General features: G+C 53.9%; 3 protein-coding genes across 5 annotated transcripts; 1 reads left to right on the top strand and 2 right to left on the bottom strand.

The window, feature by feature from the left end:
• Nucleotides 1-71: 71 nt before the first annotated feature.
• Nucleotides 72-4,300, bottom strand: PYGO2 (pygopus family PHD finger 2). The gene is made up of 3 exons (XM_068540918.1): nucleotides 4,021-4,300; nucleotides 3,527-3,576; nucleotides 72-2,876 (listed from the first exon to the last, which is right to left on the bottom strand). The coding sequence occupies exons 1-3, from the start codon at nucleotides 4,121-4,123 to the stop codon at nucleotides 1,809-1,811; spliced, it is 1,221 nt and encodes a 406-aa protein (XP_068397019.1). The 5' UTR covers nucleotides 4,124-4,300; the 3' UTR covers nucleotides 72-1,808.
• A 560-nt stretch (nucleotides 4,301-4,860) lies between these two features.
• SHC1 (SHC adaptor protein 1) lies at nucleotides 4,861-15,156 on the bottom strand. 3 transcript variants are annotated; one of them, XM_068540922.1, is made up of 13 exons: nucleotides 15,010-15,156; nucleotides 11,422-11,589; nucleotides 10,816-10,886; nucleotides 10,226-10,289; nucleotides 9,945-10,064; nucleotides 9,642-9,695; nucleotides 9,401-9,452; nucleotides 9,110-9,236; nucleotides 8,106-8,304; nucleotides 7,949-8,018; nucleotides 7,736-7,870; nucleotides 7,353-7,591; nucleotides 4,861-6,539 (listed from the first exon to the last, which is right to left on the bottom strand). In XM_068540922.1, the coding sequence occupies exons 2-13, from the start codon at nucleotides 11,584-11,586 to the stop codon at nucleotides 6,411-6,413; spliced, it is 1,425 nt and encodes a 474-aa protein (XP_068397023.1). In that variant the 5' UTR covers nucleotides 11,587-11,589; nucleotides 15,010-15,156; the 3' UTR covers nucleotides 4,861-6,410. The 3 variants fall into 3 exon arrangements, with proteins under 3 accessions (XP_068397023.1, XP_068397022.1, XP_068397021.1); XM_068540921.1 differs by lacking the exon at nucleotides 15,010-15,156 and having other exon boundaries at nucleotides 7,736-7,867; nucleotides 11,422-12,581; XM_068540920.1 differs by lacking the exon at nucleotides 15,010-15,156 and having other exon boundaries at nucleotides 11,422-12,580.
• Nucleotides 15,157-15,433: 277 nt separating this feature from the next.
• CKS1B (CDC28 protein kinase regulatory subunit 1B) lies at nucleotides 15,434-18,944 on the top strand. Its single transcript, XM_068538231.1, has 3 exons — nucleotides 15,434-15,565; nucleotides 17,704-17,831; nucleotides 18,449-18,944. The coding sequence occupies exons 1-3, from the start codon at nucleotides 15,507-15,509 to the stop codon at nucleotides 18,499-18,501; spliced, it is 240 nt and encodes a 79-aa protein (XP_068394332.1). The 5' UTR covers nucleotides 15,434-15,506; the 3' UTR covers nucleotides 18,502-18,944.
• The last annotated feature ends 4,328 nt before the right edge of the window (nucleotides 18,945-23,272 follow it).

Here is a 23,272-nt window from a genome sequence, read left to right on the forward strand (position 1 = left end):
ACCAGCAGTGACTGGCTCATTCCAACCCTGTACACCCCAACAGCAAGGAGTCCTGGTCTGGATTTTCCAAGTCATTTTATTAACCCAACCGTACAAAACTTTCCCCACAACATCTCTGCCACCCCGGCTTCCTTCCAAAAAGCAGTGGACTGAGGGAGAGAGGGACTGAGCAGACACGCCCCCCCCCGCCCCCGCAAGAGCCATCTTACCAAATGCAGAGATGGGGGAGACCACAAAAATAGCAACCGATAAAAGAGGGGCAAACAGAACCACAAACACAACACAAAGCTCAGCAGTGCGGGGGTGGGGGGGCTGCCATCTCTGCTGTTCCACGGCAGGGAACACTAGAGGAGAGAGGCCCAGAGGCCGCTCCCTTCTTTCTCACAGCCTCAGAGGCTGCATGCTACACCTGGGCAGGCAAAAGAGTTCTGCAGTATACCTTTGTCTTCTCTTCACACGCTAGGGTCCCGGGAGAAGTGGGGGCAGGGGAACACCAGCTCCTCTCAGGGCCACAACCCAAGCCTGCCTTCCCCACCCCACTGAGGAATGTGTGGACAAGCTGTAAGGAAGAGACAGCAGCTGTGAGGGGCTCCTGATAGGGCCGCTGGCCCATCTCTGGCAGGCAGTTTTTACAAAATAAAATAAAAACAAAGCCCAGTGCAGGACTCTGGCTGAGAGGAATGAGAACAGCTAGATCACCAGGCCGGAGAAGATATATAAAGAATAGCAGGGAAAGAGAGAAACAAAAAGCATCCAGGCTCTGGATTGCATTTTAGTACCATGGCAATAAGGGTCCTGCCGCCTCCCCACCCACAGGCTGAGACAGGGATCCTTTCATCAGGAGAAAAAATGAGGTATAAGGGCTCTGCGCCTCTTCAAGCTTTCCTTCAATCAAGCCAGGGAAGCAGGGAAGTAAGGGCGCCAAAAGTTGAAGACCAGCGCTGCGAATAATGTGCAACAGATGGGGGGGCGTGTACAGCCAGAGTCCAGGCTTCCAGGACAGTCCAAACATCAAATATTCTGCTCTGTCAGACCACATATCCCAATTTTTAGCAAAAATATTGTCATTAGGGAAAAAGCACAAGAGAGTCTGAGAAACGACCAGTGACTTTGGTATGAGGAAGATATGTCCTGACAGCATCTCTTACCTACTGTCTTGAAGCCCCAAATCACCAAGAAACTGCCATAGCCACGTACTCTCCTGCTTCTTCAAGCTATTTGGTTCTCTGAGGGGGGAGGAGTTGGGTAGGTCTTGGAGGAGGCAAGGGGAAGGTAAGAAAAGGGGAAAATCTCCATTTATTCCCTAAAGCTGTTTCCCAGCACCCATGAAAGGGCTACTGCAGAGATGGGAAGAGACCCCCAACTCCTCTGGCCAGAAACCTTTAATACTGGACTCCAAAAACTAAGGCTGGGGCTGGGGGGCTAGACAGGAGTGTTAGGCACAGGTGTTGGGGGCATCCATCATCTGTAGAGGGGACACTCCTGCCCTTCAGATCTTCCTCCAGCCTCTTTTCTCTTGCAGCCACACCCCTAGGCCTCCAGAGACAGCCACCAAAAATGGCTCTGCTTGGCAGGGCTTTGGTTTCCTGGACCTCTGTAGATCTCAACACGTAAGTTTCCAGAAAAGTGAGCAATCCAGGCTCTTCTGCCTGCCCATCTCAGTTCCTTTTCTGCCCCCAGGAGCCATTGTGTTTCTGCCCCATGGGGATGGGAAGCCAGTGGAAACAAGGACCAAGAGCCAGACAGGAAAACCACCACCCTGGAAGAGCAGGGAGGAACGTATGCACTTCCTGGGCACCTCGCCAGCATCACCCATCGTTAGCAGCCACCAGCTGCCCCATGCCCTCGCGGATGTAGACAGACTGGATCTCCTTGGTCTTGAGGCAGAGATCGCAGGCCCAGACAGCAGACGCCTCAGTGGTCAGCAACCCATAGGCGCTCTCAGTCATGCCAGTGCACTCGCGGTGGAACCACTTCTGGCAGGAAGCCTCACACAGAATGGCATCTTGGTCGTCGTTCACCTCACTCCGACAGGCACCACATGGATACACCAGGCCTGGGGGAGGCTGGGGCCCTGAGCCCGCACTTGTCTTGCCAGGGGGTGCCAGGCTATTGGCATCTGGGGTGCCCCCACCCCGCCCACTGCTGTTTGGGGGAAAACTGGGCTGATTTCCATTAACAGCAGCAGCCGGGGAGCCTGAGTGGGGCTCCTGGGGAAAAGCAGTGGGAGCAGGTGGATTTAAGGGCTTCCCCCCATCCTCACCACCAGGGCCAGGAAAGCCAGGGTCCGGACCAGGGAAGGGACTTGTGTTGGGGGGCAAGCTGGCGAGGCCCTGACCAGGTCTCTGGAGAGGAGAAGGGCCAAAAGGTGCCCCTGGCTGGGCAAAGCGTTGGGGGAGAGAAGGGGGGCCCAGCTCCCCTCTGGGAGGCTGTCCCATGGTGGGTGAGATCATGGGGCCAAATCCCCCCACGGGGCCTGGCATCATCTGCCCACCAGGCGGGCTAAAGTTTTGACCCAGAGGCTGGTTAAAGGGTTGGCTGGCAAAGTTCATGTTGCCTGGGGGAGGGTAGCCAGGACCCTGTGGGGGCATGTTGAAAGCAGGGCCCATGGGGTTGGGAGGGAAAGGGGGGGGCTGTCGACGAAGAGGCTGGGGGCCTCCTCCACCCCCAGCGCCATAGCCTGGGGGTACCTGGCCTGCCATGCCCCCCTGTACACGGAAACCCCCAAAGGGGACAGGACTGCCAAGGAATGGAGGGGCTGCGCCCCCCACCTTAGGGGCTCCGAAGTCATCCTCAAAAGGGTTGGATGCAACCAGGTGATCCACCATGGGAGTCGGGGGTGGCGCAAACTCCGTCAGATGTGAGTATGCAGGGCCCTGGGGGAAAAGAGGAGGGAAAGAGGGTCATGGAGGGAGACAGAGAGCTAAACCAAGAGAGCATCAGAAACACAATACACATTTTTGGAGGCTGGTACTGGCCAGCTCAGACCTTAAATCAAGATAGACCTTAGAATGCAACAAAGAAACTGAGGGTGGAGAGCAGAACCAGCATAGTGCAGTAACAGTGTTTCGGAAACAGGCAGAACTACGCTGCAATCCTAGCTCTGACACTGAGTAACTTCAAGGCCCTGGAGCAGGCATTTAACTTTTTTAAGCTTCAGATTCCTCATCTGTAAAACAGTGACAATGCCCATCTCCCCAAACTGTTAAAAGCATTTTAGCACAATCCCTGACACTTAGAAAAGGTTCAGTAAGCGGTAGCTGTTATCATCATGTGGGAAACACGACAGCACAAACGGGGAGAGAATGATTCTAATCCTGACTGATAAGACCTTTGGTCAAACCATCTCATCCCCACCCCTACCCCTAAAATCTGTTATGAAGTTGAAGGAAAGGACCAGAAACAGAACAAGAAAGACAACTTTCTCTTCTCCCCGCGGCTTATGCAAAGTAGAGACATTGGAGTGGCAGAGCAGAGCACCCAAAGGGGCTACTAGGAATTACCCCCGCCACCAACCACCATTCACCTGAGTATTTGACTTTCTTCGCTTCTTTTCTGGGCTCTTCATTTGCAGACCTGGAAAAGCAGTAAAAGGCAGGCACAAGTTTCCCTGAGGTTTCCCCAAACTCCTCTCTCGCAGCCATGATATAAGGAACTCTTCTAACTTCATTATACTCGTTTATTTACTTCACAGATACTAACAATGGTACACTTTGAAAAATAAATTGGACGCTACACTCTCAGCTGCCTCTTCCTTCAAATGAGACGCCCCATCTCTTGATACTCTCAGACTCCCAAGTGGCTCCTGAACTCCAGGTGCCCCAAACTCTAGGATCCGCAATCTGTGAACCCCTGCCCGCAACCCCTGGAGGGCTTCACCCACCCACCCTTTTCACCTGAGCCTCCCCTCCCTTCAGGGCCCTCAGCCAGAGGACCACCACCTCCCCCGCCCGCCAGCCCTCCCTCCGAGGTCCCCGAGTTCTCGGCCTCGCCAGTCCCAGGCCCCCTCAGCGCTCTCACCGGCCTTGCCCTGCTTCCTCCCGGTGCTGGGTGGCGCAGGGGGCGGTGCGGGGCCGCCACCTCCCTCCAGCTTGTCCGGTGGGGGCGGCGCCGAGGCGGCCATGGAGTGGGGGACCGGGGTCAGCGGCGGCGGGGGACGGACGCGCCCTGGGGTTGCACCATGGCCCGGAAGGGGAGGCAGGGGCGGCGCTGGCCCCCGCGCGGCAGCAAGCCGGAGGTGCAGCGAGGCGGGGGCGGCGAGCCCGGGCGCCAACTGCACGCTTGCCTAGCCTCACCGCCCGCCCGCGGCCGCAGCCACAGGAACCGGAACTCGGCGTGGCAGCCACCACTGCGCGCTGCAAGGAGGGGGAGCGAGGCCCGGTCACACCCTCCCCCGAGCGCCGGGCGGGCAGGGCGGTACCAAGGCACGACCCTGGGGCGGGGGGCCGTCCCAAGCCCGGGAGCGCCGCGTGCCCGCTCACTTGGGGAGGCGGCGACCGTGGGCTCTGCTGCTGGGCCGTACCATCCCCCGCCGAGGGGCCGCCGCAGAGGTGCGCGAGGGCGTGAGCGCGCGCCCGGGAAGCCCGAGCGGCCTGGGGTTCGGCCGGCTGCGATCCCACCCCGCCGCCGCCGCGGCCCCAGCCGCAGACACGAACATCTCCTTGGATGATGGCCCCGCACTCTCCACCCCGCAGCGCCCTCCCGGCGCCCCTCCTCTGTGAACCCCCAGGTTCCCGCTCGAGCGCGACCCGAGCGAGGCCAGGTGGGCCGGGCCGCACCGCGCCCCGAGGCGGCCTCGGCCTCCCGCCGCGGGGGGCCCACAGCCAACAATAGGCAGCGACAGGGACCAGGAGGCCGAGGTAGAAGAAATATGGACTTTAATGAAGATTCTTTCCCTTTGGTATAAGTGAGACCCGTGAAAACATCCAAACAAAAAGAAAAGAAAAAAAAGGGAGGTGAGGATTTAGATAGTCCACGCTCCCTTATCCACAAGGCCTAATGACAGAGCAGGGCCGGCTCCTCTGTCGTACGGCAGAACCCGGCCTGGAGAAGGTATTCAATAACTGCAGGTTTTAAGTGTCCCCCAGCCCCCGCCCCCGCCCCCGCCCGCCCCGTGTGAAACTAACACTCATTCAGCCAAACTTCTGCCTCCCAGCCTCGCGGTGGGAGGTCCAAGTTTCTCTAGTCCTGGCTCACACTCGGCCTCTTGTCTCTCAGAAAAGATAACGCTACTGGCAAAGGCCGGGGGTGAGGAAAATGCCAATAGTTGTAAAAGGGCTTTGAAAAGTCAAAAAGGTGATGTATAAATCGATTATTATCATTTTGTGCTCAGGAATAAGCTATGGAAAACAAATTAGGAAAGTCAATCTACAGCCCTAAAATATATGCATATAAAATAAAAAATAAACGCAGTTCCAAATCTACCGATGGTATCTGGGGATTGTCTACTGCTTTAGAGTCTCAGTGCCCCTGTTCCCACCTCCACAAAATCCACCTAGGATGACACTTCAGTCATCCCCCCACCACCCCAGCAGGGGGAGGCAGGGCAGAGGCTACAGGAGGAAGGGCTGTACTTTGGCTCTAGAGTATAACATGCATGCAACATGGGGCGGGGGGGGGGGGGGGGGGGGGCGGCGAGTGGACTTGCCAAATGTATATATAGACCCCCTGGGGTGAGGGGCCCCGCCCAAGAGGCACTGAGCAAGGGGTGGGTCCATCTCCCCACTGGCTGGGAGGGGGCTCTGAGGCAATCTCTAAGGGCTGCATATCCCCGGGGCGAGGGGACAGCTGCCACTCCTGCCTCTGTTCGCCCAACCTAAACGGGAGAGGGTACTGAGCAAGGAGAGGACGGGGTCCCAGAAGCCAAGGTGTCAGCACCCCCATGCTTGACTTCAGGGGCCCAAGAACTCTTTGCATAAAATATCTTCAGACCTAGCAGATGGTCAAAGGCACAAAGTTTAAACGCTGGGAGGGAGGGTTGTTGAGAGGGGTCTGGGGTACCCTGAGCCCAGGGGTAGACTAAAGGTGTGATTCATTCCCCCTTCCCTGGAAGGGTGATTGCTCCACTGGGCCTATCACCACAGGACATTTTCCATTACAAGGAGGCATACTGCCCAGGCCTCCAGCACCCACCCTGGGGAAGGGGGTATCAAGTTGGCACAGGAAAGGCCCAGGGAAGGGGGCCACTCTGTACATTAATACTTTGGTGAGGTTTGGGGAGAAGCAGGACTCTACCCCTGGCTCCCGACTCAAACCCTCTCACTCAGCTGGATGCTGAACCCAACGTCCACACTACCCCCAGCCCTACACAAGGCCAAGCCCACAAAACACTCCCAAGTGAGGTCCTGAGAGTCGGGCAATAGGGTGGAAGGGGTCGCAGGGCATCTTCTAGGAGAGAGTGCTGGGACAGATCACAGTTTCCGCTCCACAGGTTGCTGGAGACACAGTTCGCTGCCCGCAGAGATGATGGGCAAGTGATTGTCCATGTGGTAGCTGATGAGGTGACTGACACTCTCAAAGCGGTGATCCTTTGTCCGAACCTGGGAAGTGGGAAGGGAGAAGGTCAATTCAGGTGAAGAGTCAAATAAGACCTCAGTCCCCAAAGCTGAGGAAGCTGGAATATTCAAGAGGGTTGAGGCAGGAGAAAAAGATGGCAGAAGCGGGAGGGCCGTCAGTCCTGATCATTGAGGCTTCTCTGGAAAGAAGCTGGAGATAGCCGTGGGAGAGGGCAGGTCAGTGAACTGGGAAAAGGCAGAGGGGATATCAGCCCAGAAATCATGAAGCTGAGGGACAGCTACTCCTCCCCTGACCTGGAAGAAGGTGGTATGTCTCAGAAGAGGATACACAGTACAAAAAAGACATGCAAAGGAGGCTGAGGTTGCTGTAGAAAAGAGACTAAAGTTATGAGGGGCAGAGGGACAGTGGAGACAGAGCACTGGTCTGAGCCCTGAGTCTGGAGAAGCTGGGGAGGCCCCTGGCTCCTCTTAAGAGAGGAGATTTGGGGTGCCTAGCCTCTAACCATCTGACATTGAGCATCACAACCTCTTAAGGATGGTCTTCTCATTTGTCAAAAGAGGGACTCAGGTGACATGAGCACCTTCCAGCACTCATGGGCATAAGGTTTGGGGATTGGCCGGGACTGAAGGGAAAACAGCTCAAGTTCAGGGATGTGAGAAGGGAAGGAACCCTAAGCCGCTAGAGGGGGAATGCCAGGCACCCTGAGAGCAGGGGAGGCTCAGATAGAGGTGCCCAGCAGGCAAAGTCTAGGAAGCAGTGAGGCAGGAACAGGGCTGCACAGGAAGGTACTGCACCTTCCTTTCTGCCTCACCCACCCATACCCCTGCAATACTCACCACACCCTCAGGGTCCACCAGTAGCAGGTGCTTGGGCTGCCCACTCTGCAGGCCAGTGAGCACATACTGGCCAGGCGTGGTCGTGCTTTCCCGCACCAGGAAGTCCCCGTTGAGCTGCAGCAGTGCCTCGGCCTCCCGCCGGCTCAGCTTCCCGTGAAACCAGGGCTCCCCTCGGAGCTGCTCAGCCATGGCCACCAACTGGGGAGGTGGAGGCACCCGCAGGGCATCTTCAAAGGGCTCTGGGGGTACAGAGAGAGGGCTAGAAGAGGCAGCTGGCACAACACATGCTCAAGAGCCAGACCTTCAGGGAGGGGAGGCCAGGAAGAAAAGAGGAGGAACCAAGTGGGAAGATGCAGATGCAGAAAGGAGAGGGGCACACTCACTCATGTCAAAGAGGTCTCGGGGCGCGCTGCCATTGATGGCAGGATTGGGGGGCCCGGCTCCACCACCTGCTTGCCGTGCCTTGTCTAGGTTCTGGACGTTGACATAGGAGGGATCATCAAAGAGCTCTCTGCCTGCTGAGGAAAGGGAGGCTTTACAGTGATCCCCGCCCTGCTTCTCACACCCCACTCTGCCCCTCTCAGCTCCCTTCATACCTGGGCAGGGTGGCGGCGGCAGCATCTGTTTGCGGGCTTCTGGGTCTCCTCCAACAGGCTGCCCCACTGGCTGAAGGGACAAAAGTAGGGTGAGACCAGAGGCCCTAACCAGACACTGCCATCCTGGGCCCAGCCCACCTCCATGCAAGCAACTTACCAGCGTAGCTCCCAGGTGGCTAGGGGTCTGGGCACTGGGTGGAGTGGGTCGAGCAGCCCCCGGGGGGGCTCCTTCCCGAAGCCGCATGTCCACCACCCCCCCAAGAGGGGGTTCCTTCCCAGGGAAGTCATTATAGTACTGATGGTCAGGTGGCTCTTCCTCCTCCTCATCCCAAGCTGAGCCATCAAAGCCAGCCATCCTGGGAGGGACAGGAGGAAGAGAAGAGCATGGAGAAGACAGAACAGCGCTCACGTATTGGGCATTCCCTGAGGGGTAGGCCTGAGGCTGTTTCATACATATAATCATTTCATCCTCCTGGCAACCCTATAAGGTAGGTATTATCTCCTTCTTCGATTTTATAGATGAGGAAAATGAGGGTCAGGGGCAAAAAGATTTAGGTCTCACAACTAAAAGGTGGTGGAGCTGAGATGTGAATTCAGATTTGCCTTTAAAGTCATGCCCTTGATCGTTATGCTGTCTCCCAAGAGGGAAGGGGAGCACTAAGTACCAGGGAGGGGGGTGCTCCAGAATAGTTTAACCTCCTCTAAATACTCAATGCCACTGGTCTGAGGTGGGAAAGGTAAGGATCTCAGGAAAGAGCCATCCTCCCTCGCCCAAATTCTTGATGGCTTCTAGAGGCAAGCAAATGAAGAACTAAACTAAATATGGAGAAATGCACAACAGGACAGACCAGCAATGAGATGGCTGGGAAAAGAAAAGCCCATCTAGCCAGGAAAGAGCTGCAGCGTGGACGTCCTGGACTACAGCTCAGCGCCACCATGGGCACGCGACAGGAAGAGCTGGCCCTGCAGCAGGCAGGGCCTCGAGAGACCTTCCTGATGGCCACAGGAAACTTCAGAATAGCAGGAAGTGGGAAGCAGGGGCGCACAGGTTATTTCCTTCCCTGCACCTCTCTGAGCTCAAGTGTGGGAAGAGCAGATCTACTTTTCCAATTCCGGTCTGGGGCCCAAGAGCTGGGCGCCCCCCCGCCCTGGTCCACTCACCTGTCATGGGGGGTGACCAGCTTGGGCGGGTTCCTGAGGTATTGTTTGAAACGCAACTCGAAGGCCTGGCCAATGGTGCTGATGACGTCCTGAGCAAGCCCTTCGGGACACTCCAGGATGTGGCAGGCTGGGGGCACAGCAGAGGCCGTCAGGGAGCTCGGGGGCAGCGTGGCCAGGAGGAGGCGCAGACGGGGGCCCTTGTCCTCTGTCCTCCACAGCAGGAGCCACCGGGTCCTGCTCACCTACCTCTCGGACTGCTGGCCCCACCCAGCGCTCCCCACCACGCCTCACCTCTCTGATTCACCGGGTCTTTGGCAACATAGGCGACATACTCGGCTGTGTCCTGGGGTGGACAGAGTCAGGAGAGGCCAGTTAGCTAAATTTCATAGACCCACCTCACTCCTGACCCCTCAAACCCAGTCCTTTGCAGACATCACCTCAATCCTAGCAGGCTCCCTTCTCTAGCCAGTGTCTTCCCAACCCCTAGCCCCGTACTCTTCTCCCACCACCCGTTCTCCGTTCCCCAACTCACCGGGTCCCCGCCAGACGCAAACGAGATGGATTGCATGTGGTGGTTGGCAATGATCTGAGGGTTAGGGCAGGGGATGGAGAAGGAAGGGAATGACATGTGTCAGGCAGCCTCAGGGCCCACTGGGCGCCCCCCACCATTGGCCCAGGACCCTGGGATCCCAGTCTCATCCTTTTGGCTTCTCAACCCATGTCCTCCTAATCTCCTCCTTCCCTACCGTCCTGCTGCTCCCAAGCCTTCCGTCCGACGGGTCCTCACTTAGCCCTCCCATCAATGTTTCTGGTCCCCCCGCCCCACTCCACCAACCTGTTTGCAGTCTGCGGCCATGAGATTGAGGCTGCTGGTGGAGACGGTGAGAGTGATTGGCATTCCAGCAAATTTCAGGTTACTCCTCCCCAGGATGGAGCTGAGTGGACGGCTACAGGGCTAGGGAAGGCCCCAAGGATCTCAGAAGCTGGGGGGCTCCTCACACCAGGAAACCCGCACACTCCTGCCTTCTGGACTTCTCCCCGCACGCCCCACACCAGCCTTCCCCCTGCTCCTCCACCTCTCCCAGCAGCACCCCTAGCCCCATCGACCCCAGCTACCTTTCTCCTCCTTGTTGCCCCCTTAGCACCCGGCACAGCGTCACACACCAGACTGATGGCCTCCCTGGGGAAAGAGGGGGACTCAGACCCACGGCCTGCCTCCCACTCGGCTGGAGCTGCCACAGGGCTGGGGGAGGGGAAGGCCAGGCCAGACTCCAGGGGCACTCCAGGCTCTTTGTCGTGGCGGATTGAATTAAGGGCCTTTAATATTTGATGACACCGAGAGGCCGCTTCCTGGCTGATTGGGTTAGAGCCTCAGTGGGTCTGGCCCCACCCCCTTCCAGCTACCAAATGCCCCATCCCCTTCCCAAAGGCAGCGGCAACCTTCCATCTACCCCCATTTTCCACTCAAGCTCCAGCTGCCAGCTGCCTCTGCCACCTCCCCCACAACCCCCCAGGCTGCATAAGCAAGAAGGAGCCAGGTCAGAGTTGCCTCTCTTCATTGACACTTCGACTCCCTTCCCTAACTTTTTCTCAATCCCCTTCACCACCCAAAGATGAGCCATCACTAGCGCCACTGCCAAGTGACCCACTCCCCCCTCCCCTCACAAATCCCAGGACCCCCACACTCCGCCCCCCGCCCCACCAACCTGGTGACCTGAGTCCGGGTGTTGAAGTCCAGGGCGCGCATTGACTGCAGGACCTCCACACAGCCCATGTACTGAGGGCAGGGACGGGAGGAGAACAGTCAGCCGCCTCCCCCACCTCTTCACAAAGAGCCCCAGGACTCTTCCCGGCTTGTTCCGTAAGGGATGCAGAAGTTCTGCCCACTGCCCGTGGATACATCCCACGACATGCAGAACAACAGGGTGAGGACAGAAGGCAAGCTAGGGGGACCTCATGCATGTGGGAAGAGAATTCGGAGGGGAGTGACAGGCACTGGGTGGGATGGAGTGACATCTCCAGAAAGGGGGAGGAGACTGGAGGGGACAGTCAAGAGTCACTCATTCCAACACTTACTAAGGGTTTGTGCTGGGCTTTGTGCTAAGCATGGCAGGGTGGGGGTGGGGGAGTCACAAGAAGGAAGGGGCCCCAGAAAGAGCTGGAAGGGAAGGGGCAAAAGAGTCAGAGAAGGGGCAAGAAAGGTTTAAGAAACAGGACACAGAAACCAAGGGAGTTGCTGGGGAAGAGCAGGAAAAAAAAGAGACTAGTGAGCAGAGGAACTGGAGGGAGTGGGAGGGAGGATGTTCACTCACCCGAACCAAGTAGGAAACCCCAGGTCCCATGACTTTGTCGTTGGGATGCAGCCAGCCCCGCGTGGGCTTATTGACAAAGCTCCCGTGGCGGGTCCACTCCTCGCCCCCCAGCTGGCCCCCTTCCACCCGAGTCCTGCGCCCGCCGCCTCCACTCAGCTTGTTCATGTCCTGGAGGAGGGGCAGGGGGCCTGAGTCCAGCATGGCTGCCCCTACGATCCCCTCCCCATCCTCGGCTGCCCTTCCTGGCTCCCCCTTCGGCCCCAGGCGCCCCCCAGCCGGGTTGGCCAGCTTCAGGTTGCTCATCCGGGGGAAGAAGGAGCACAGGGTAGTGGGACTATCGTCCCCAGGCAGAGGTGGCAGCATGGGCCCCAGAGACGAGGCTGATGGGGAAGGCAGCTCCTCCGGTGGGGTGGACCCTGAAGCTCCCTCCTCCAGCGATGACAGAGACTCATTCCGAAGTGGGTTGTACTTGGGCTTGGGGGGCAGGAGATCCATGGCTGGAGTGAGAGGGAGGCTGCTGCCCAGCCTGGCCCCCCTGCCAGTCAGGGCAAGGGGGCCAGGCAGGGGGCATCCCAGGCCCTTAGCCTGATCGGACCTCTATGGCCCAGGGATCTCAAGGGTCCTGGGGAGGGAGAGGGACAAGTGGCTCTGGCTCCCCGGGCTCAGACCCAGAGAGTTTCAGGCCCCATCCCCGCCCAGCGTGGAGCCTCTTCTCTGGCTGTGAGGAGAACGGGCTGGACCTAGAGCTGACTGGCTCCTCCCCAGGGGCGGGGAGCTAAGGGGAGAGACCAATCCCGAGGACAGTGCTGACTCACAGGCTCTGAGGGGCTAAGCCTCCAGCACTGCCCCAACCCTGAACTCTTACTGGGCAGAGAGATCCATGCCCCCCCGCCCCGGTACAAACAACAAGTAATCTGGAGAGGAATAAAGTGGGAGTGGGAGGGAAGGATGGAGGAGTGAGAAGGAAAGGAGGGTGGCAAGAGGAGGTCTGGATCAATCCAAACCAGACATGGGCAGGCCAAAGGGAGCAGGAAGCTGAGGGAGGGCAGCGGGGGAATGAGGGAGGAAACAGAGGCAGCTGGGGGTGGGAAAGGGAGGGGATCCCTGAGCTCAGCAATTCCCTTCCTGTCCTGGTTGAACACTCAAACTCCCTCCTCCTCCAGCCCCGGCCACCCCCGGCGACCCCCCACCACTATCACACATGGGGTGGCGGCCCCAGGGAGCCTGGGCCATTAGCATCCTCTGCTACCACAGCTGTGGAGGGAGCTAAAGAAATGGGAAAAGGAAGGACGTGGTCCCAGTGGATGCAGGGAGGGGCCAAGAGGAAGGGCAAAGCTGGTGAAGTAAGGGGAATAAAGTCCAACCTGGGTGGTGCATCAGGGAGCCACCAGGCAGGAGCTGGAGCAGAGGACAGGCTGGTGGAGGCTTGTTCTCAATGCATGGCGCCTACCATGCCAAGGAGCAGCGGCCCATGCCAAGCACTCTTCTGTCCCCCTTTCCACAGCAAAGCAAGCTGTCAAGGGTAGAAGGGGTGGGGGCGGCCAGGGCATTGACACTAAGGTCAGCTCCCTGGACCTGCGGGTAAGCTCATACCCCTCCTCTTGCAGTAGTGACTGGGAAGGGTGCAGGTGTCCACCACAGAGCATGATGCCCCTCACGCCAGAGGCAGAGTCTGGCTGGAGGAAATGGGAGAGTGCAACAGTTCTCCAAGAGAAGTGGGGGCTACAGGCCACGAAGGGACAGAGGGGGCAGAAGACAAATCTGCTAAGGAGAAAGGGGTGCCAGGAGAAGGACTGAGGATGAACACAGGGAACAGTCCCAAACCCATTCCTTCCACCCACAGCTTCCTTCCACAGCTCTGCTCAAGGGGGCCATAAAGGAAGTTGGAAAGTGACCAAAAAAAGTAGTTGTAAAAGATACATATAACGCCCCAGGCTCACCCCCGAATTACCTATCCTTAAATTTACTTCAGAATATAAAAAGATGCAAATTATCATATGATTATAGCGATGAACAACACTACCACTTAAAACATGTTAGATACTGTGCTAATCACCTCCCACTTAGTCCTCCAAGGAGAGCTTTGCCACTCCATGCACCACTCCAGAGAAGAAATTCTATCACTCTGTTTCCTAAAGACTCAGCACCCAGGCATAGAGAGAATGAGGAAAGTATTCTGCCAAAGCCTCACACCCCCATCACACACAAACACACACCAGGATGTCCTCATCTTTAGAGGTGGGCATTCTGTGGGTGCCTGCAGGATCCCGAAGCAGGGAATGACCAACAGGTGTGGGCATTGTTAGAAAGAAAGAGGAAGTAGGGCTTTTTAAATTTATGTAGGAAGAAAGGAGATTGCTACTGGGAATCCGGGTGACTGGAAGAAGCTGCGTGTGGCTTCTCAGCCCAGCAGGGAGGAGGAGGCAAGAGCGGCGGAAAGTAGCAGGAAATGGCGAAAGCTCAGGAATGTTTCCAGAAGGGAAGGCTGGGCAAGCGGGAATGCCCAGACTAGAACTCTGGTTAGGGGGAGGGGAAGAGCCAGAGAAGTGGTGGGGCCTGAGGAGTCCCTTAAAAAAAAAAATTAAACAGCAAAAAGGACACTGTTACCTACACCCACTCCAAGACACCGTTTTCTGGTGGTGGAAAACTTTTCTCTCCTGTCACACCCACATGTCACACACCAACAAATCCATGCCCCTACCCAGCTCCCGACGTACAGGTATGAGACAAACAGCTGTTTCTGGGGTGGAGTCGGTCCTGGGAGTGGGGCTGGGAATCTATGAGCGAGTCTCCCTCCCACTCTCATGCCAAACCCCAAGTCCAGCCCCCTTCAAGTAGGTCCACCCTTGGAAGGGGTAAGGGAGAGGAAAAGGGCTGCCTCTAATCTCTTACTCCTCAGAGCCAGAGATGTGAACTTCTGACTTCCTACCCAGTGGAGCATGAGAGCTCAGGAAAACTGAGCCAAAGGCCCCAAAGAGAAAAAGAACAAGGAAATGTTAAGCAGGTGAAGTTTCTGGGATTGAAGACAAAGCTTCTGAGGCGATGACCCGGGTCCCACAGGGATAACGCTCCTGAGGGGGCGTGGCCCTCTCAGGACGCGAGCATCAGAGACTCCCAAGAGGCAAGGCTTCTGGACAATCAGACGTGGATTAAGGAAGGGGCGGGGCTTCTAGAGGGGAGGAACCCCTAGAGAGGTGTGGCTTCATGAATTCGAATAGTTCTTTGAGGGGCAGGGCTCTGCCCTTTTGGGAGATAGGCTTTTTGATAGACAGGAGTTGGCGGAGAATCGTCGCTAGGAGGCGGAGTTTCGGGGAACTGGAAGGACTAACGTAGGGTTTCTAGTAGTACGGCTTGGCAGCATGTCTGGGGGTGGGACTTCGAGGAAAGTCGGGCGACAGAGTGGGGTCGGGGACAATAAATAGAAAACAAGTCGGGGTTCGGGGAGCCCCCTGAAGTTGGGAGGTGGGACTTCCGGGGAGAGGGTCGCAGGGGCGGGGCTTATAAATGAAGACCGGAAGTAGGGTCCCGGGAGAGGGGTTCCGGGGAGGAGAAGTGGGTCACCTAAGGAGAAAAAAAGTCCCAACTCACCAGGGCTTCATGGAGTCTCCGCACCGCACCGCGGGCCGATTTGGTTCCGGATCACGCCACTGCCTTCTTAGGTCGCCGCTCCAACTTTCTCCCCGGCCCGGCCTCCCTGGAGAAACTTTATTGCACTCACTTCCGGCCTCACTAACCCCTGACCCTCTACCTCATCGTCCCTCCTTCACCCAGCCCACTTTCCCATGTCAGCCAATAGCAGCACGAGAACGCGCACAGGAGCCATGATAGCCAATAAGAGGCCTATTTTTGACCTACGTTTGTTCTTGAGCAACGTAAGCAGTGCACTCCAATAAGGACTCAAGGAGAAGCAAATCTTAGCCAATCGGAGGCTTGAAGGTGGGGTTGTCCCGCCTTCCGCCAGAAGGACCAATAGAAAGCGCGGGCGGTGTGTTTGAAAGCGAGGCCAAAGAGGGTGGGAGCGTGTGCTGCTGGGAGTTGTTTGGAGGTTGGCAGTGCGGGGCTGACGGTCCTCAGGCAGGGCGATCATGTCGCACAAGCAGATTTACTATTCGGACAAATACGACGACGAGGAGTTCGAGTACCGGTTAGTGCCGGCGCGGGGGCAATAACAAGGTCGTGAGCCTTGACAAGTGAGGGCACGAGGAGTTAGTAACGGGGGCTGAAGCTACAGAATGGCGCATGCGCGGAAGATGAACGTGAATGGGTGCGAGCAGTGAGAGCGTAAGGCGCATGCGCGAAGGATAGGGGGCGATCATAAAAGAAACCCTAAAGTGGTAGAGAATTTGGAGTAAGCTCCCCTGTTGGGAGGAGGCGTGGGTGGACGTGGTTAGAGTGTTAGAGTGCCGACCACCCTCAGCTTTGCGGGTTTCTGGATCATTCTCTCGCCTTCATTGAGCAAACTGAACTTGCCTTCTTGAGACTACTTGTATAATGGCAACACCGTAGAGCCTCCTGGGAGAAGGTGGCAAAGGCGGAGCTCGAATTTTCCTCGAGTCTTCAAAGTGAGGGGAGTTCTGAGAGAGCCTGAGTGTTGCTTATTAATTCATGGAAAGGGGGCATGGTTGTCTGGCTTGTTTTAGGAAGGGGGCTTCGAAGAACTGGAGTGGAATAAAACTGGCCAGGAACATTGAGAAAAGACTTAATATAGACCTAATAGATTCCCGTCAAATATTTGAAGGGCATCTACTTAGGAAACAGTTATGGAGTGCTTATAGGTTTCAGGTGTTCTGCTAAAGTGCAAGGATAAGCCATGGTCCCTGCTTTCAACAGACCTAAAAATCTGTGGAAGTAATGACAGACTTCAGAAAGCAGGTGATAATTGGTATGATAGAACTATGTACAGGTTGTGTTGGGAGCACGTACGACTTGCCAAGCATGGTGAAGAAAGGACTCCCTACAGTTTGCATTTGATAAACCCTAAATCCATAATTCTAGATTAGAAAATTAGGGAAGACAAAGAATTCTACAAATATTGGCATTCGACCAGTCTATATTAAGCGTAATACTTAAAACAACTGGAAGCTTGCTTTCCTTGTGTTTCTTCAGCCTAGTGCAGGGCTCTGGGCCTTCTGGAGAACTCAGTGTCTGCTGACAAACACACTATTTGTATTATTTTTATACCAAATCCTTGGGAAAGGCCCCCCAGCCCTGTTTGGACGCAATTAACTTTCTTTTCCTCAGCTGTTTTCCTCTATATCTGAACTAGGCTAACTAAAATTATGTGCTTATAATGTCTTTGCAGGGCTAGGGAAACATCACTAGTTTCATCCCCTGGAAGATGTAAGTCTTGGCAGTGATATTTGGTTTAAGAAAAGGGTTTGTTTGTTTTTTTGGTCTAAATAGGTATGGAAGCCAATCTTTATGCCAGGGGCTTGTTAAGATGTAAGCTGTTTTCAGACATTTAGACTAGAATTGACTCTTTGGGGGGGAAAAATCCCTTTTACTTAGCACAGAGAGAGTATTCAGTACATTTTCATTGAAAATGATGAAGTTTGAGTCACCCCAATTCATGTCAGAGTAGTAATTTCTTTGCCATGGAAGGAGGCTTATCCTTGGTTAGAAAAGCATGGAGTTCCCCCCAAAGAAGTCTCATGGCACATCCCTTCAGAGTTAGGAAAATGAAGTTAGGATAGATCTTAAAGGATAAGATATATTTCACCCTTTGTTCTGGCTCTTCCCTGATAGGCCTTTCCTCTCCATGAAATTACTTCTCTCCCTTCCTTACAATTCTGTTCAAAACTGCCTTTACTTATTAACAGTGTGTGTGTGTGTGTGTGTGTGTGTGTGTGTGTGTGTGTGTGTGTGTGTGTGTGTGTGTGTGTGTGTGTGTGTGTGTGTGTGTGTGTGTGTGTGTGTGTGTGTGTGTGTGTGTGTGTGTGTGTGTGTGGTGGGGCTCCCGTTATATTGTTTTAGGGTAATCAACTAGAAGACTATAAGCTCCGAGAAGGCAGAGTCAATGTATCAACAGTGCCTGGAACTTAGGTGCTCATTCACTGGTGTTACTTATTAATGTGTACTTTTTAATATACTTTTGTGAGAATGTACGTATCTTGGCCTTTATTTCTAGCTGCCTCTGCCCCACAATGAGATTATATAAACTCCCTGCCATTACGAACTGGTTTGTCTTTTCTTGCCTCTCTTGGCTTTATATGCAGGCACTCGTCTGACAGACTGTACCCAGTACTGATACAGATTCCCCACCTTCCCATGTTTCTGTTACAGGCATGTCATGTTGCCCAAGGACATAGCCAAGTTGGTCCCTAAAACCCATTTGATGTCTGAATCTGAATGGAGGAATCTTGGCGTTCAGCAGAGTCAGGGATGGGTCCATTATATGATCCATGAACCAGGTCAGTGCAATGGCAGAGAGCAACCATGTAGGACTGAGGAAATGAAGGAATGATAAGGTCGCATAACCCAAAGAAATAGGGGGAAAGTAGGGATGATTTACTAGTTTCTTAACTCACCAGCCATCTAGAAAAACAGGAGTGACCAAAAATAAGAAAGTATCTGGGAAGTTCAGACACAACCTGTCACTGAAAAAACCTCCTTTAATCTCTAACTTGGTCAGAGGATTTTTTTTTTTTTTTTTTTTTTAATGCTACATATACGCTGGTAGAGGTTATGGCCCCTGCTTCATTCTCCATCAGAAAGTGAATTTTGGGATGTGTTCCAAATAAACCAAGGAAAGTATATTTCTTGATAAGACACCAGACACCAAACTGCCAGACAAAACTAATAAAGGACACCCCGAGGCTGCACAAACATAGCAAGAGAACTGATATTGACAATTCTGTACTTGGCACACAGGCCAGGCTTCGGGGTCTGTTTCTAAGGCCATATGCTTAAATCTTAATTTAGTTGTAAAGATCTGAGTGGGTGATACCTGGGAAGGGGAGTGGGAGACACTATAGGTTGTGCATAGGATGATGTGAGCTTGTCTCTTACATTTCACTCACTCTTTCAGAACCTCACATCTTGCTGTTCCGGCGGCCACTGCCCAAGAAGCCAAAGAAATGAAGCTGGGGAGCCACTTTTCAGCCTCAGGCTTTATACAGCTGTCCTCATTTGCTAACATCTTTCTGATGACATTATTATGTTGCCTTCCTGTTTCTCACTTTGATATTTAAAGGATGTTCAGTACACTGTTTGAACGTGCTGGTGACTGCTTTGCTTCTTGAGCAGAACCAACAGGACCATGGCCCAGCCGGACGACTGCTCTTTGGGTTGCAGCCTCAGCTAAGGGTGACCCCCAAAACCATTGTGAGCTCTGTATCCAGCAGAACACACTTGGCAGATGGAGGAAGCATCTAAGAATAAGACCATGGCTGTTACAGGGATTGTGTAAACTTCCTGTTTTGTTTTTTTTCTGCCAGGTGTTGTATGTATGGTGATTTATGTTTCAGTGTGTTGGAAACTTTCCATTTTATTCAAGAAATCTGTTCCATGTTAAAAAACCTTGATTAAAGAGGAAGTTTTTATAATCTAATTCTCTCATTGTAAAGGTTTTTCCCTCTCTCAGGGCAAGCATCACATTCACTATCATGGTTCTAATTATATGCCCTTCAGTGAGATAATGAAGTTCAGCTCTTTGTTAATAATGAGGTTTATTTCAACGTTCAGGTAACTGGTTTTTAATCTACTTTAAGCAGACTTTGCTGTCAAACATCTACTGAAATATATTTCACTCTAACTACAGGCCTAAGAAAGAGGTTATATAGGGCCAACTTCATCTCATCAAAACAAATGAACTCTTTTCTGCAGTCAGGGGTGCTGCCATTAATGTAGTCCTGATTTTTGAAGGGTACACAAGGGTGAAGGGAGGAGGCTGTCAGCCAGAGGCTGCTAGTGCACTCCACTTCCTGACCAGCCTAAGGCTCAGGCACACCTATGGCCTGTTCACTCCACACAATGGTTTGGGGGTGTTTTCAGTGGTTCTCACTTTGGCTGAACATTGGAATCACCTGGGTAGCTTTAAAAGTGCTGATGCCAAAGTCATTCCCAGGGAAGTTGACTTAATTGGCCTGGGGTGTGGCCTGGATGAGGGAATTTCAAGCATTCTTACACAGGTAGTTACAGCACTAACCTTTGAGAAAACAGCTGTAAACTGGCTATTTGAGAAAACATTTCGCCAAATAATAGCTTACCCTCTACTTTGAACAGAAGTGCTAAGTAAGGGAGATTAATCTTCCCACCTCTCCCTGTCTTCCATTCATTTTTTCCTTAGAGCAGTAGTAGTTCAAGTGTGGTCCCTGGACCAGAAGCATCAACATCACCTGGAAACTCCTTAGAAGTGTCCATTCTTGGGCTCCACCCTAGACCTACTGAGTCAAACTCTGAGGGTAGAACCTAGTGACATTTTAACAAGCTCTCTAGGTGCATACTTAAGCTTGAGAACCCACTGTAAAGGATCAGACCAGAGCTGATGTTTCAGGGAGGGGGGCGGGGCTTGTCAAATATCACAATTACTAAGAAAGATGATGTAGCATATATGGCTTATGTCATTAGGAAAGCCTGACTTTGCTTTTTTAGAGCTGAGACTCTCTTAATTGGAAAAAACACGGAGCTAATTATTTGAGAAAGAAGGGTCTAGAAGCCTGGCTCTACCATTCACTGTAGTGTTTTGTGGTTGTTGTATGGCATCCCTTCACCTTTTTGAGCCTGTTGCCCATCTGTAAAATGGGCATCATATCTATCTTAGAGGGGTTTTAGGAGAGTAAAATGAGGCCAGGTGTGGTTCAGCAGTCCTCCAAATGAATGAACTTTAGAGCTTTACTACAGAAAACAGTGGCATCAGCATGACATGAGTGTGGTGCTCCAAGGACAATGATGCTTCAAGGACAAAGAACGACCCTGCCTGAAAAAGTTGCAGTGTTACACCCCCTACCGGACTCTTAATCGCCCTCCCCACCATGTTGAGATGGTTATGAAATTCCTGAGCCCACCTGGGCAACACCCACCTGGGCAATGGGACCTGTCCCAAATAAGGAAAGGCATCTGGGCTGTCCCACTCGCACCCTATAGAAGGAAGGTGTATGTGCCTCAGTCAATCAGTAAATGAAATTTTCACCCCGGACCATTCTTTTGTTTTCTGGCTATAAAAACTCATCAATAGCACATGTTCGGGCTTGACTCTCCCACACTGCTAGGAAGTTGGGCCGCTGTTAGGGCAGCGACCCTTCCCTCTAATAAATTCTATCTTCTTTACATTCTGCCTTGTGTCGAAATTCTTTTCCAACCCGCGTACGGACCACAACATTTGATGGCTCGTACGGGGATCTCCAGGGGCATCTCTTTCCCCACCTCCTCTCCTCATTCCTTGGGACCCTCTGTGAACAGGAAAGTTGCTGTGGAAGCAACGGAGGAACTCTGGCCAGCGCCATACCCTGTGTGTTCCGAAGGCTCCACGGTTCACTTCGCCCCAGTAACTGCCACCCAGAGCGGGTGAGGATCCCTCTGTCTTCCTTCCGACTGAGGACCAGGCCGAAGGGTATCGTGCGGGAACGGGTCAGGCATTTAAAAGCCATTAGGGCACCTGCTGCTTGAAGACTCCCGTGAAAGGGTAAGGGGGTCACGGAACGGACCAGGCTATTAGAGCGTCTGCCCCCAGCAAGACAACTTCCGTGCAACGCGAGGCACATTGTGGGCGAAGCAAAACACACAGCCCCCAGTCCCTTGGCCACCGCCTCCTCGGGAGGGATAGAAGGCGGAATCCTCAGTCCTCTTTTTTTTTTTTTTTTTTTTTAAAGATTGATTGATTGATTGATTGCTATGTTGGGTCTTCGTTTCTGTGCGAGGGCTTTCTCCAGTTGCGGCAAGTGGGGGCCACTCTTCATCGCGGTGCGCGGGCCTCTCACTATCGCGGCCTCTCTTGTTGCGGAGCACAGGCTCCAGACGCACAGGCTCAGTAGTTGTGGCTCACGGGCCTAGTTGCTCCGTGGCATGTGGGATCTTCCCGGACCAGGGCTCGAACACGTGTCCCCTGCATTAGCAGGCAGATTCTCAACCACTGCGCCGCCAGGGAAGCCCCCTCAGTCCTCTTTTCTGTCACTTCTGCTTCTTTCTCCTCAGCTCGGGCTGACTCCAAACGACCTCGCCGCCTCTAGGTCGTCCCGGGAGCTCCTTCCCATCCCTGAGAGTCTAATAACGGTGAGTCAATTCCCGGCTGGCTTCCGGGGATTCCCCTCTCTGGTCACTGATGCCCTGGCCGCACGGTTTCTCACTGCTCTGGCCACCTCAGTCGGACGCGACTGCTGAGACAGTCGGCATTTTTGTGCCTAAGTCGCACGGATACGTCACTGAGACAAAGAGGGCACGTATGCCTGTCAGTGATTTTTTTTTGCCTGTCAGCGATTCTCAATACCCCCATTCTATGGCATTGGGGCTAAGAATGGGTTCAGGTACGTCTGTCCCCTTAGACTCACCTCTTGGTTGTATTCTCAGGAATTGGAAGGAATTTGACCCAGACAATCTCAAAAAGAAGAGGCTCATTTTCCTTTGTAACACGGCTTGGCCCCAATACAAACTGGGGGACCAAGAACAATGGCCTCTTAATGGGACGCTAAATTACAACACGATCCTCCAACTTGATCTCTATTGTCGGAAACTAGCAAAGGATTCCGAGGTTCCATATGTCCAGGCCTTCATGGCCCTCAGTCAGAAGCTGAGCCTGAGGGACTCCTGTCACATGTGTCTCTCCATTGCCGCTTTAATGCCTCATCCTCCCCCCTTCCTCCTCCTTCAGCTTCACTACCTCGTCCCTCCGCATCTCCCCCTCCACCAGGTATCTTGGATGAGCCTTCTTGTCCCCGATCTCACCAGCCTCCTCCTCAACCTTCTGCTCCCCAACCCCTACCTCTGTACCCAGAAGCAGACCTTCCACCCCCTCCCCACACTCGGTCACCAGCAGCCCAATGCTCTGAATCGAGTCCCAATATGCTTCCCCTACGAGAGGTCGCTAATGGAGACCTAGGTACTATCAGAGTTCATGTCCCCTTCCCCATGTCTGATCTCTCTCATATTCAAGGGAAACTGGGCTCCTTTAGCCAGGACCCCTCCATGTTCATAAGGGAATTCCAGGCCCTAACTATAGCCTTTGACTTTACTTGGCCAGATATTCACGTGGTCCTAACTACCTGCTGCATCACGAGGGAAAGGCCAGGATCGGGGCCGAGGCTCAGGCCTGGGCAGATGAGGCACACGCCTGAAATCCTAATGAGAACCGAGCAGGGGCAGAGGCAGTCCCACGGGCAGACGCAAGATGGAGATACCAGGAAAATAAAAATGGGCCAGCAGGAGGGCTCACTAGGAGAAATTACATGATTACCTGTCTACTAGAAGGTATGAAAAAGGCAATCATCAAACCTGTCAATTATAAGAAATTCAGAGAAGTCACACAGGAACCCTCTGAGAATCTGGCCCTTTTTCAGGCCCAATTAGTAGAGGCTATTAGGAAATACACCAGCCTAGACCCTGAGACCCCTGAAGGTCAGGCTATACTTGCAGTTCACTTTGTAAGCCAGGCATCCCCATGCATAAGACAGAAATTACAGAAACTAGAGCAAGGGCCACAGACCCCATTTTCTGTCCTACTTGACACGGCCTTTAAGGTTTTTAACAATAGGGAGGAGGCTTCTAGGAACAGACGAGAACTAAGAGAGGAGGAAAAATTAAAACGACATGCTCAATATACGGCTCTTGCCATTACTCAGTCCCTCCCACAAAAGGGACCCACGGGAGCCCCTCTCCCATCTCAGAAACCACTGCTGACCTGCTACCAATGCAGTCAGCA

Source organism: Eschrichtius robustus, chromosome 3 (assembly GCF_028021215.1).
Source record: "Eschrichtius robustus isolate mEscRob2 chromosome 3, mEscRob2.pri, whole genome shotgun sequence".
NCBI lineage: Eukaryota > Metazoa > Chordata > Mammalia > Artiodactyla > Eschrichtiidae > Eschrichtius > Eschrichtius robustus.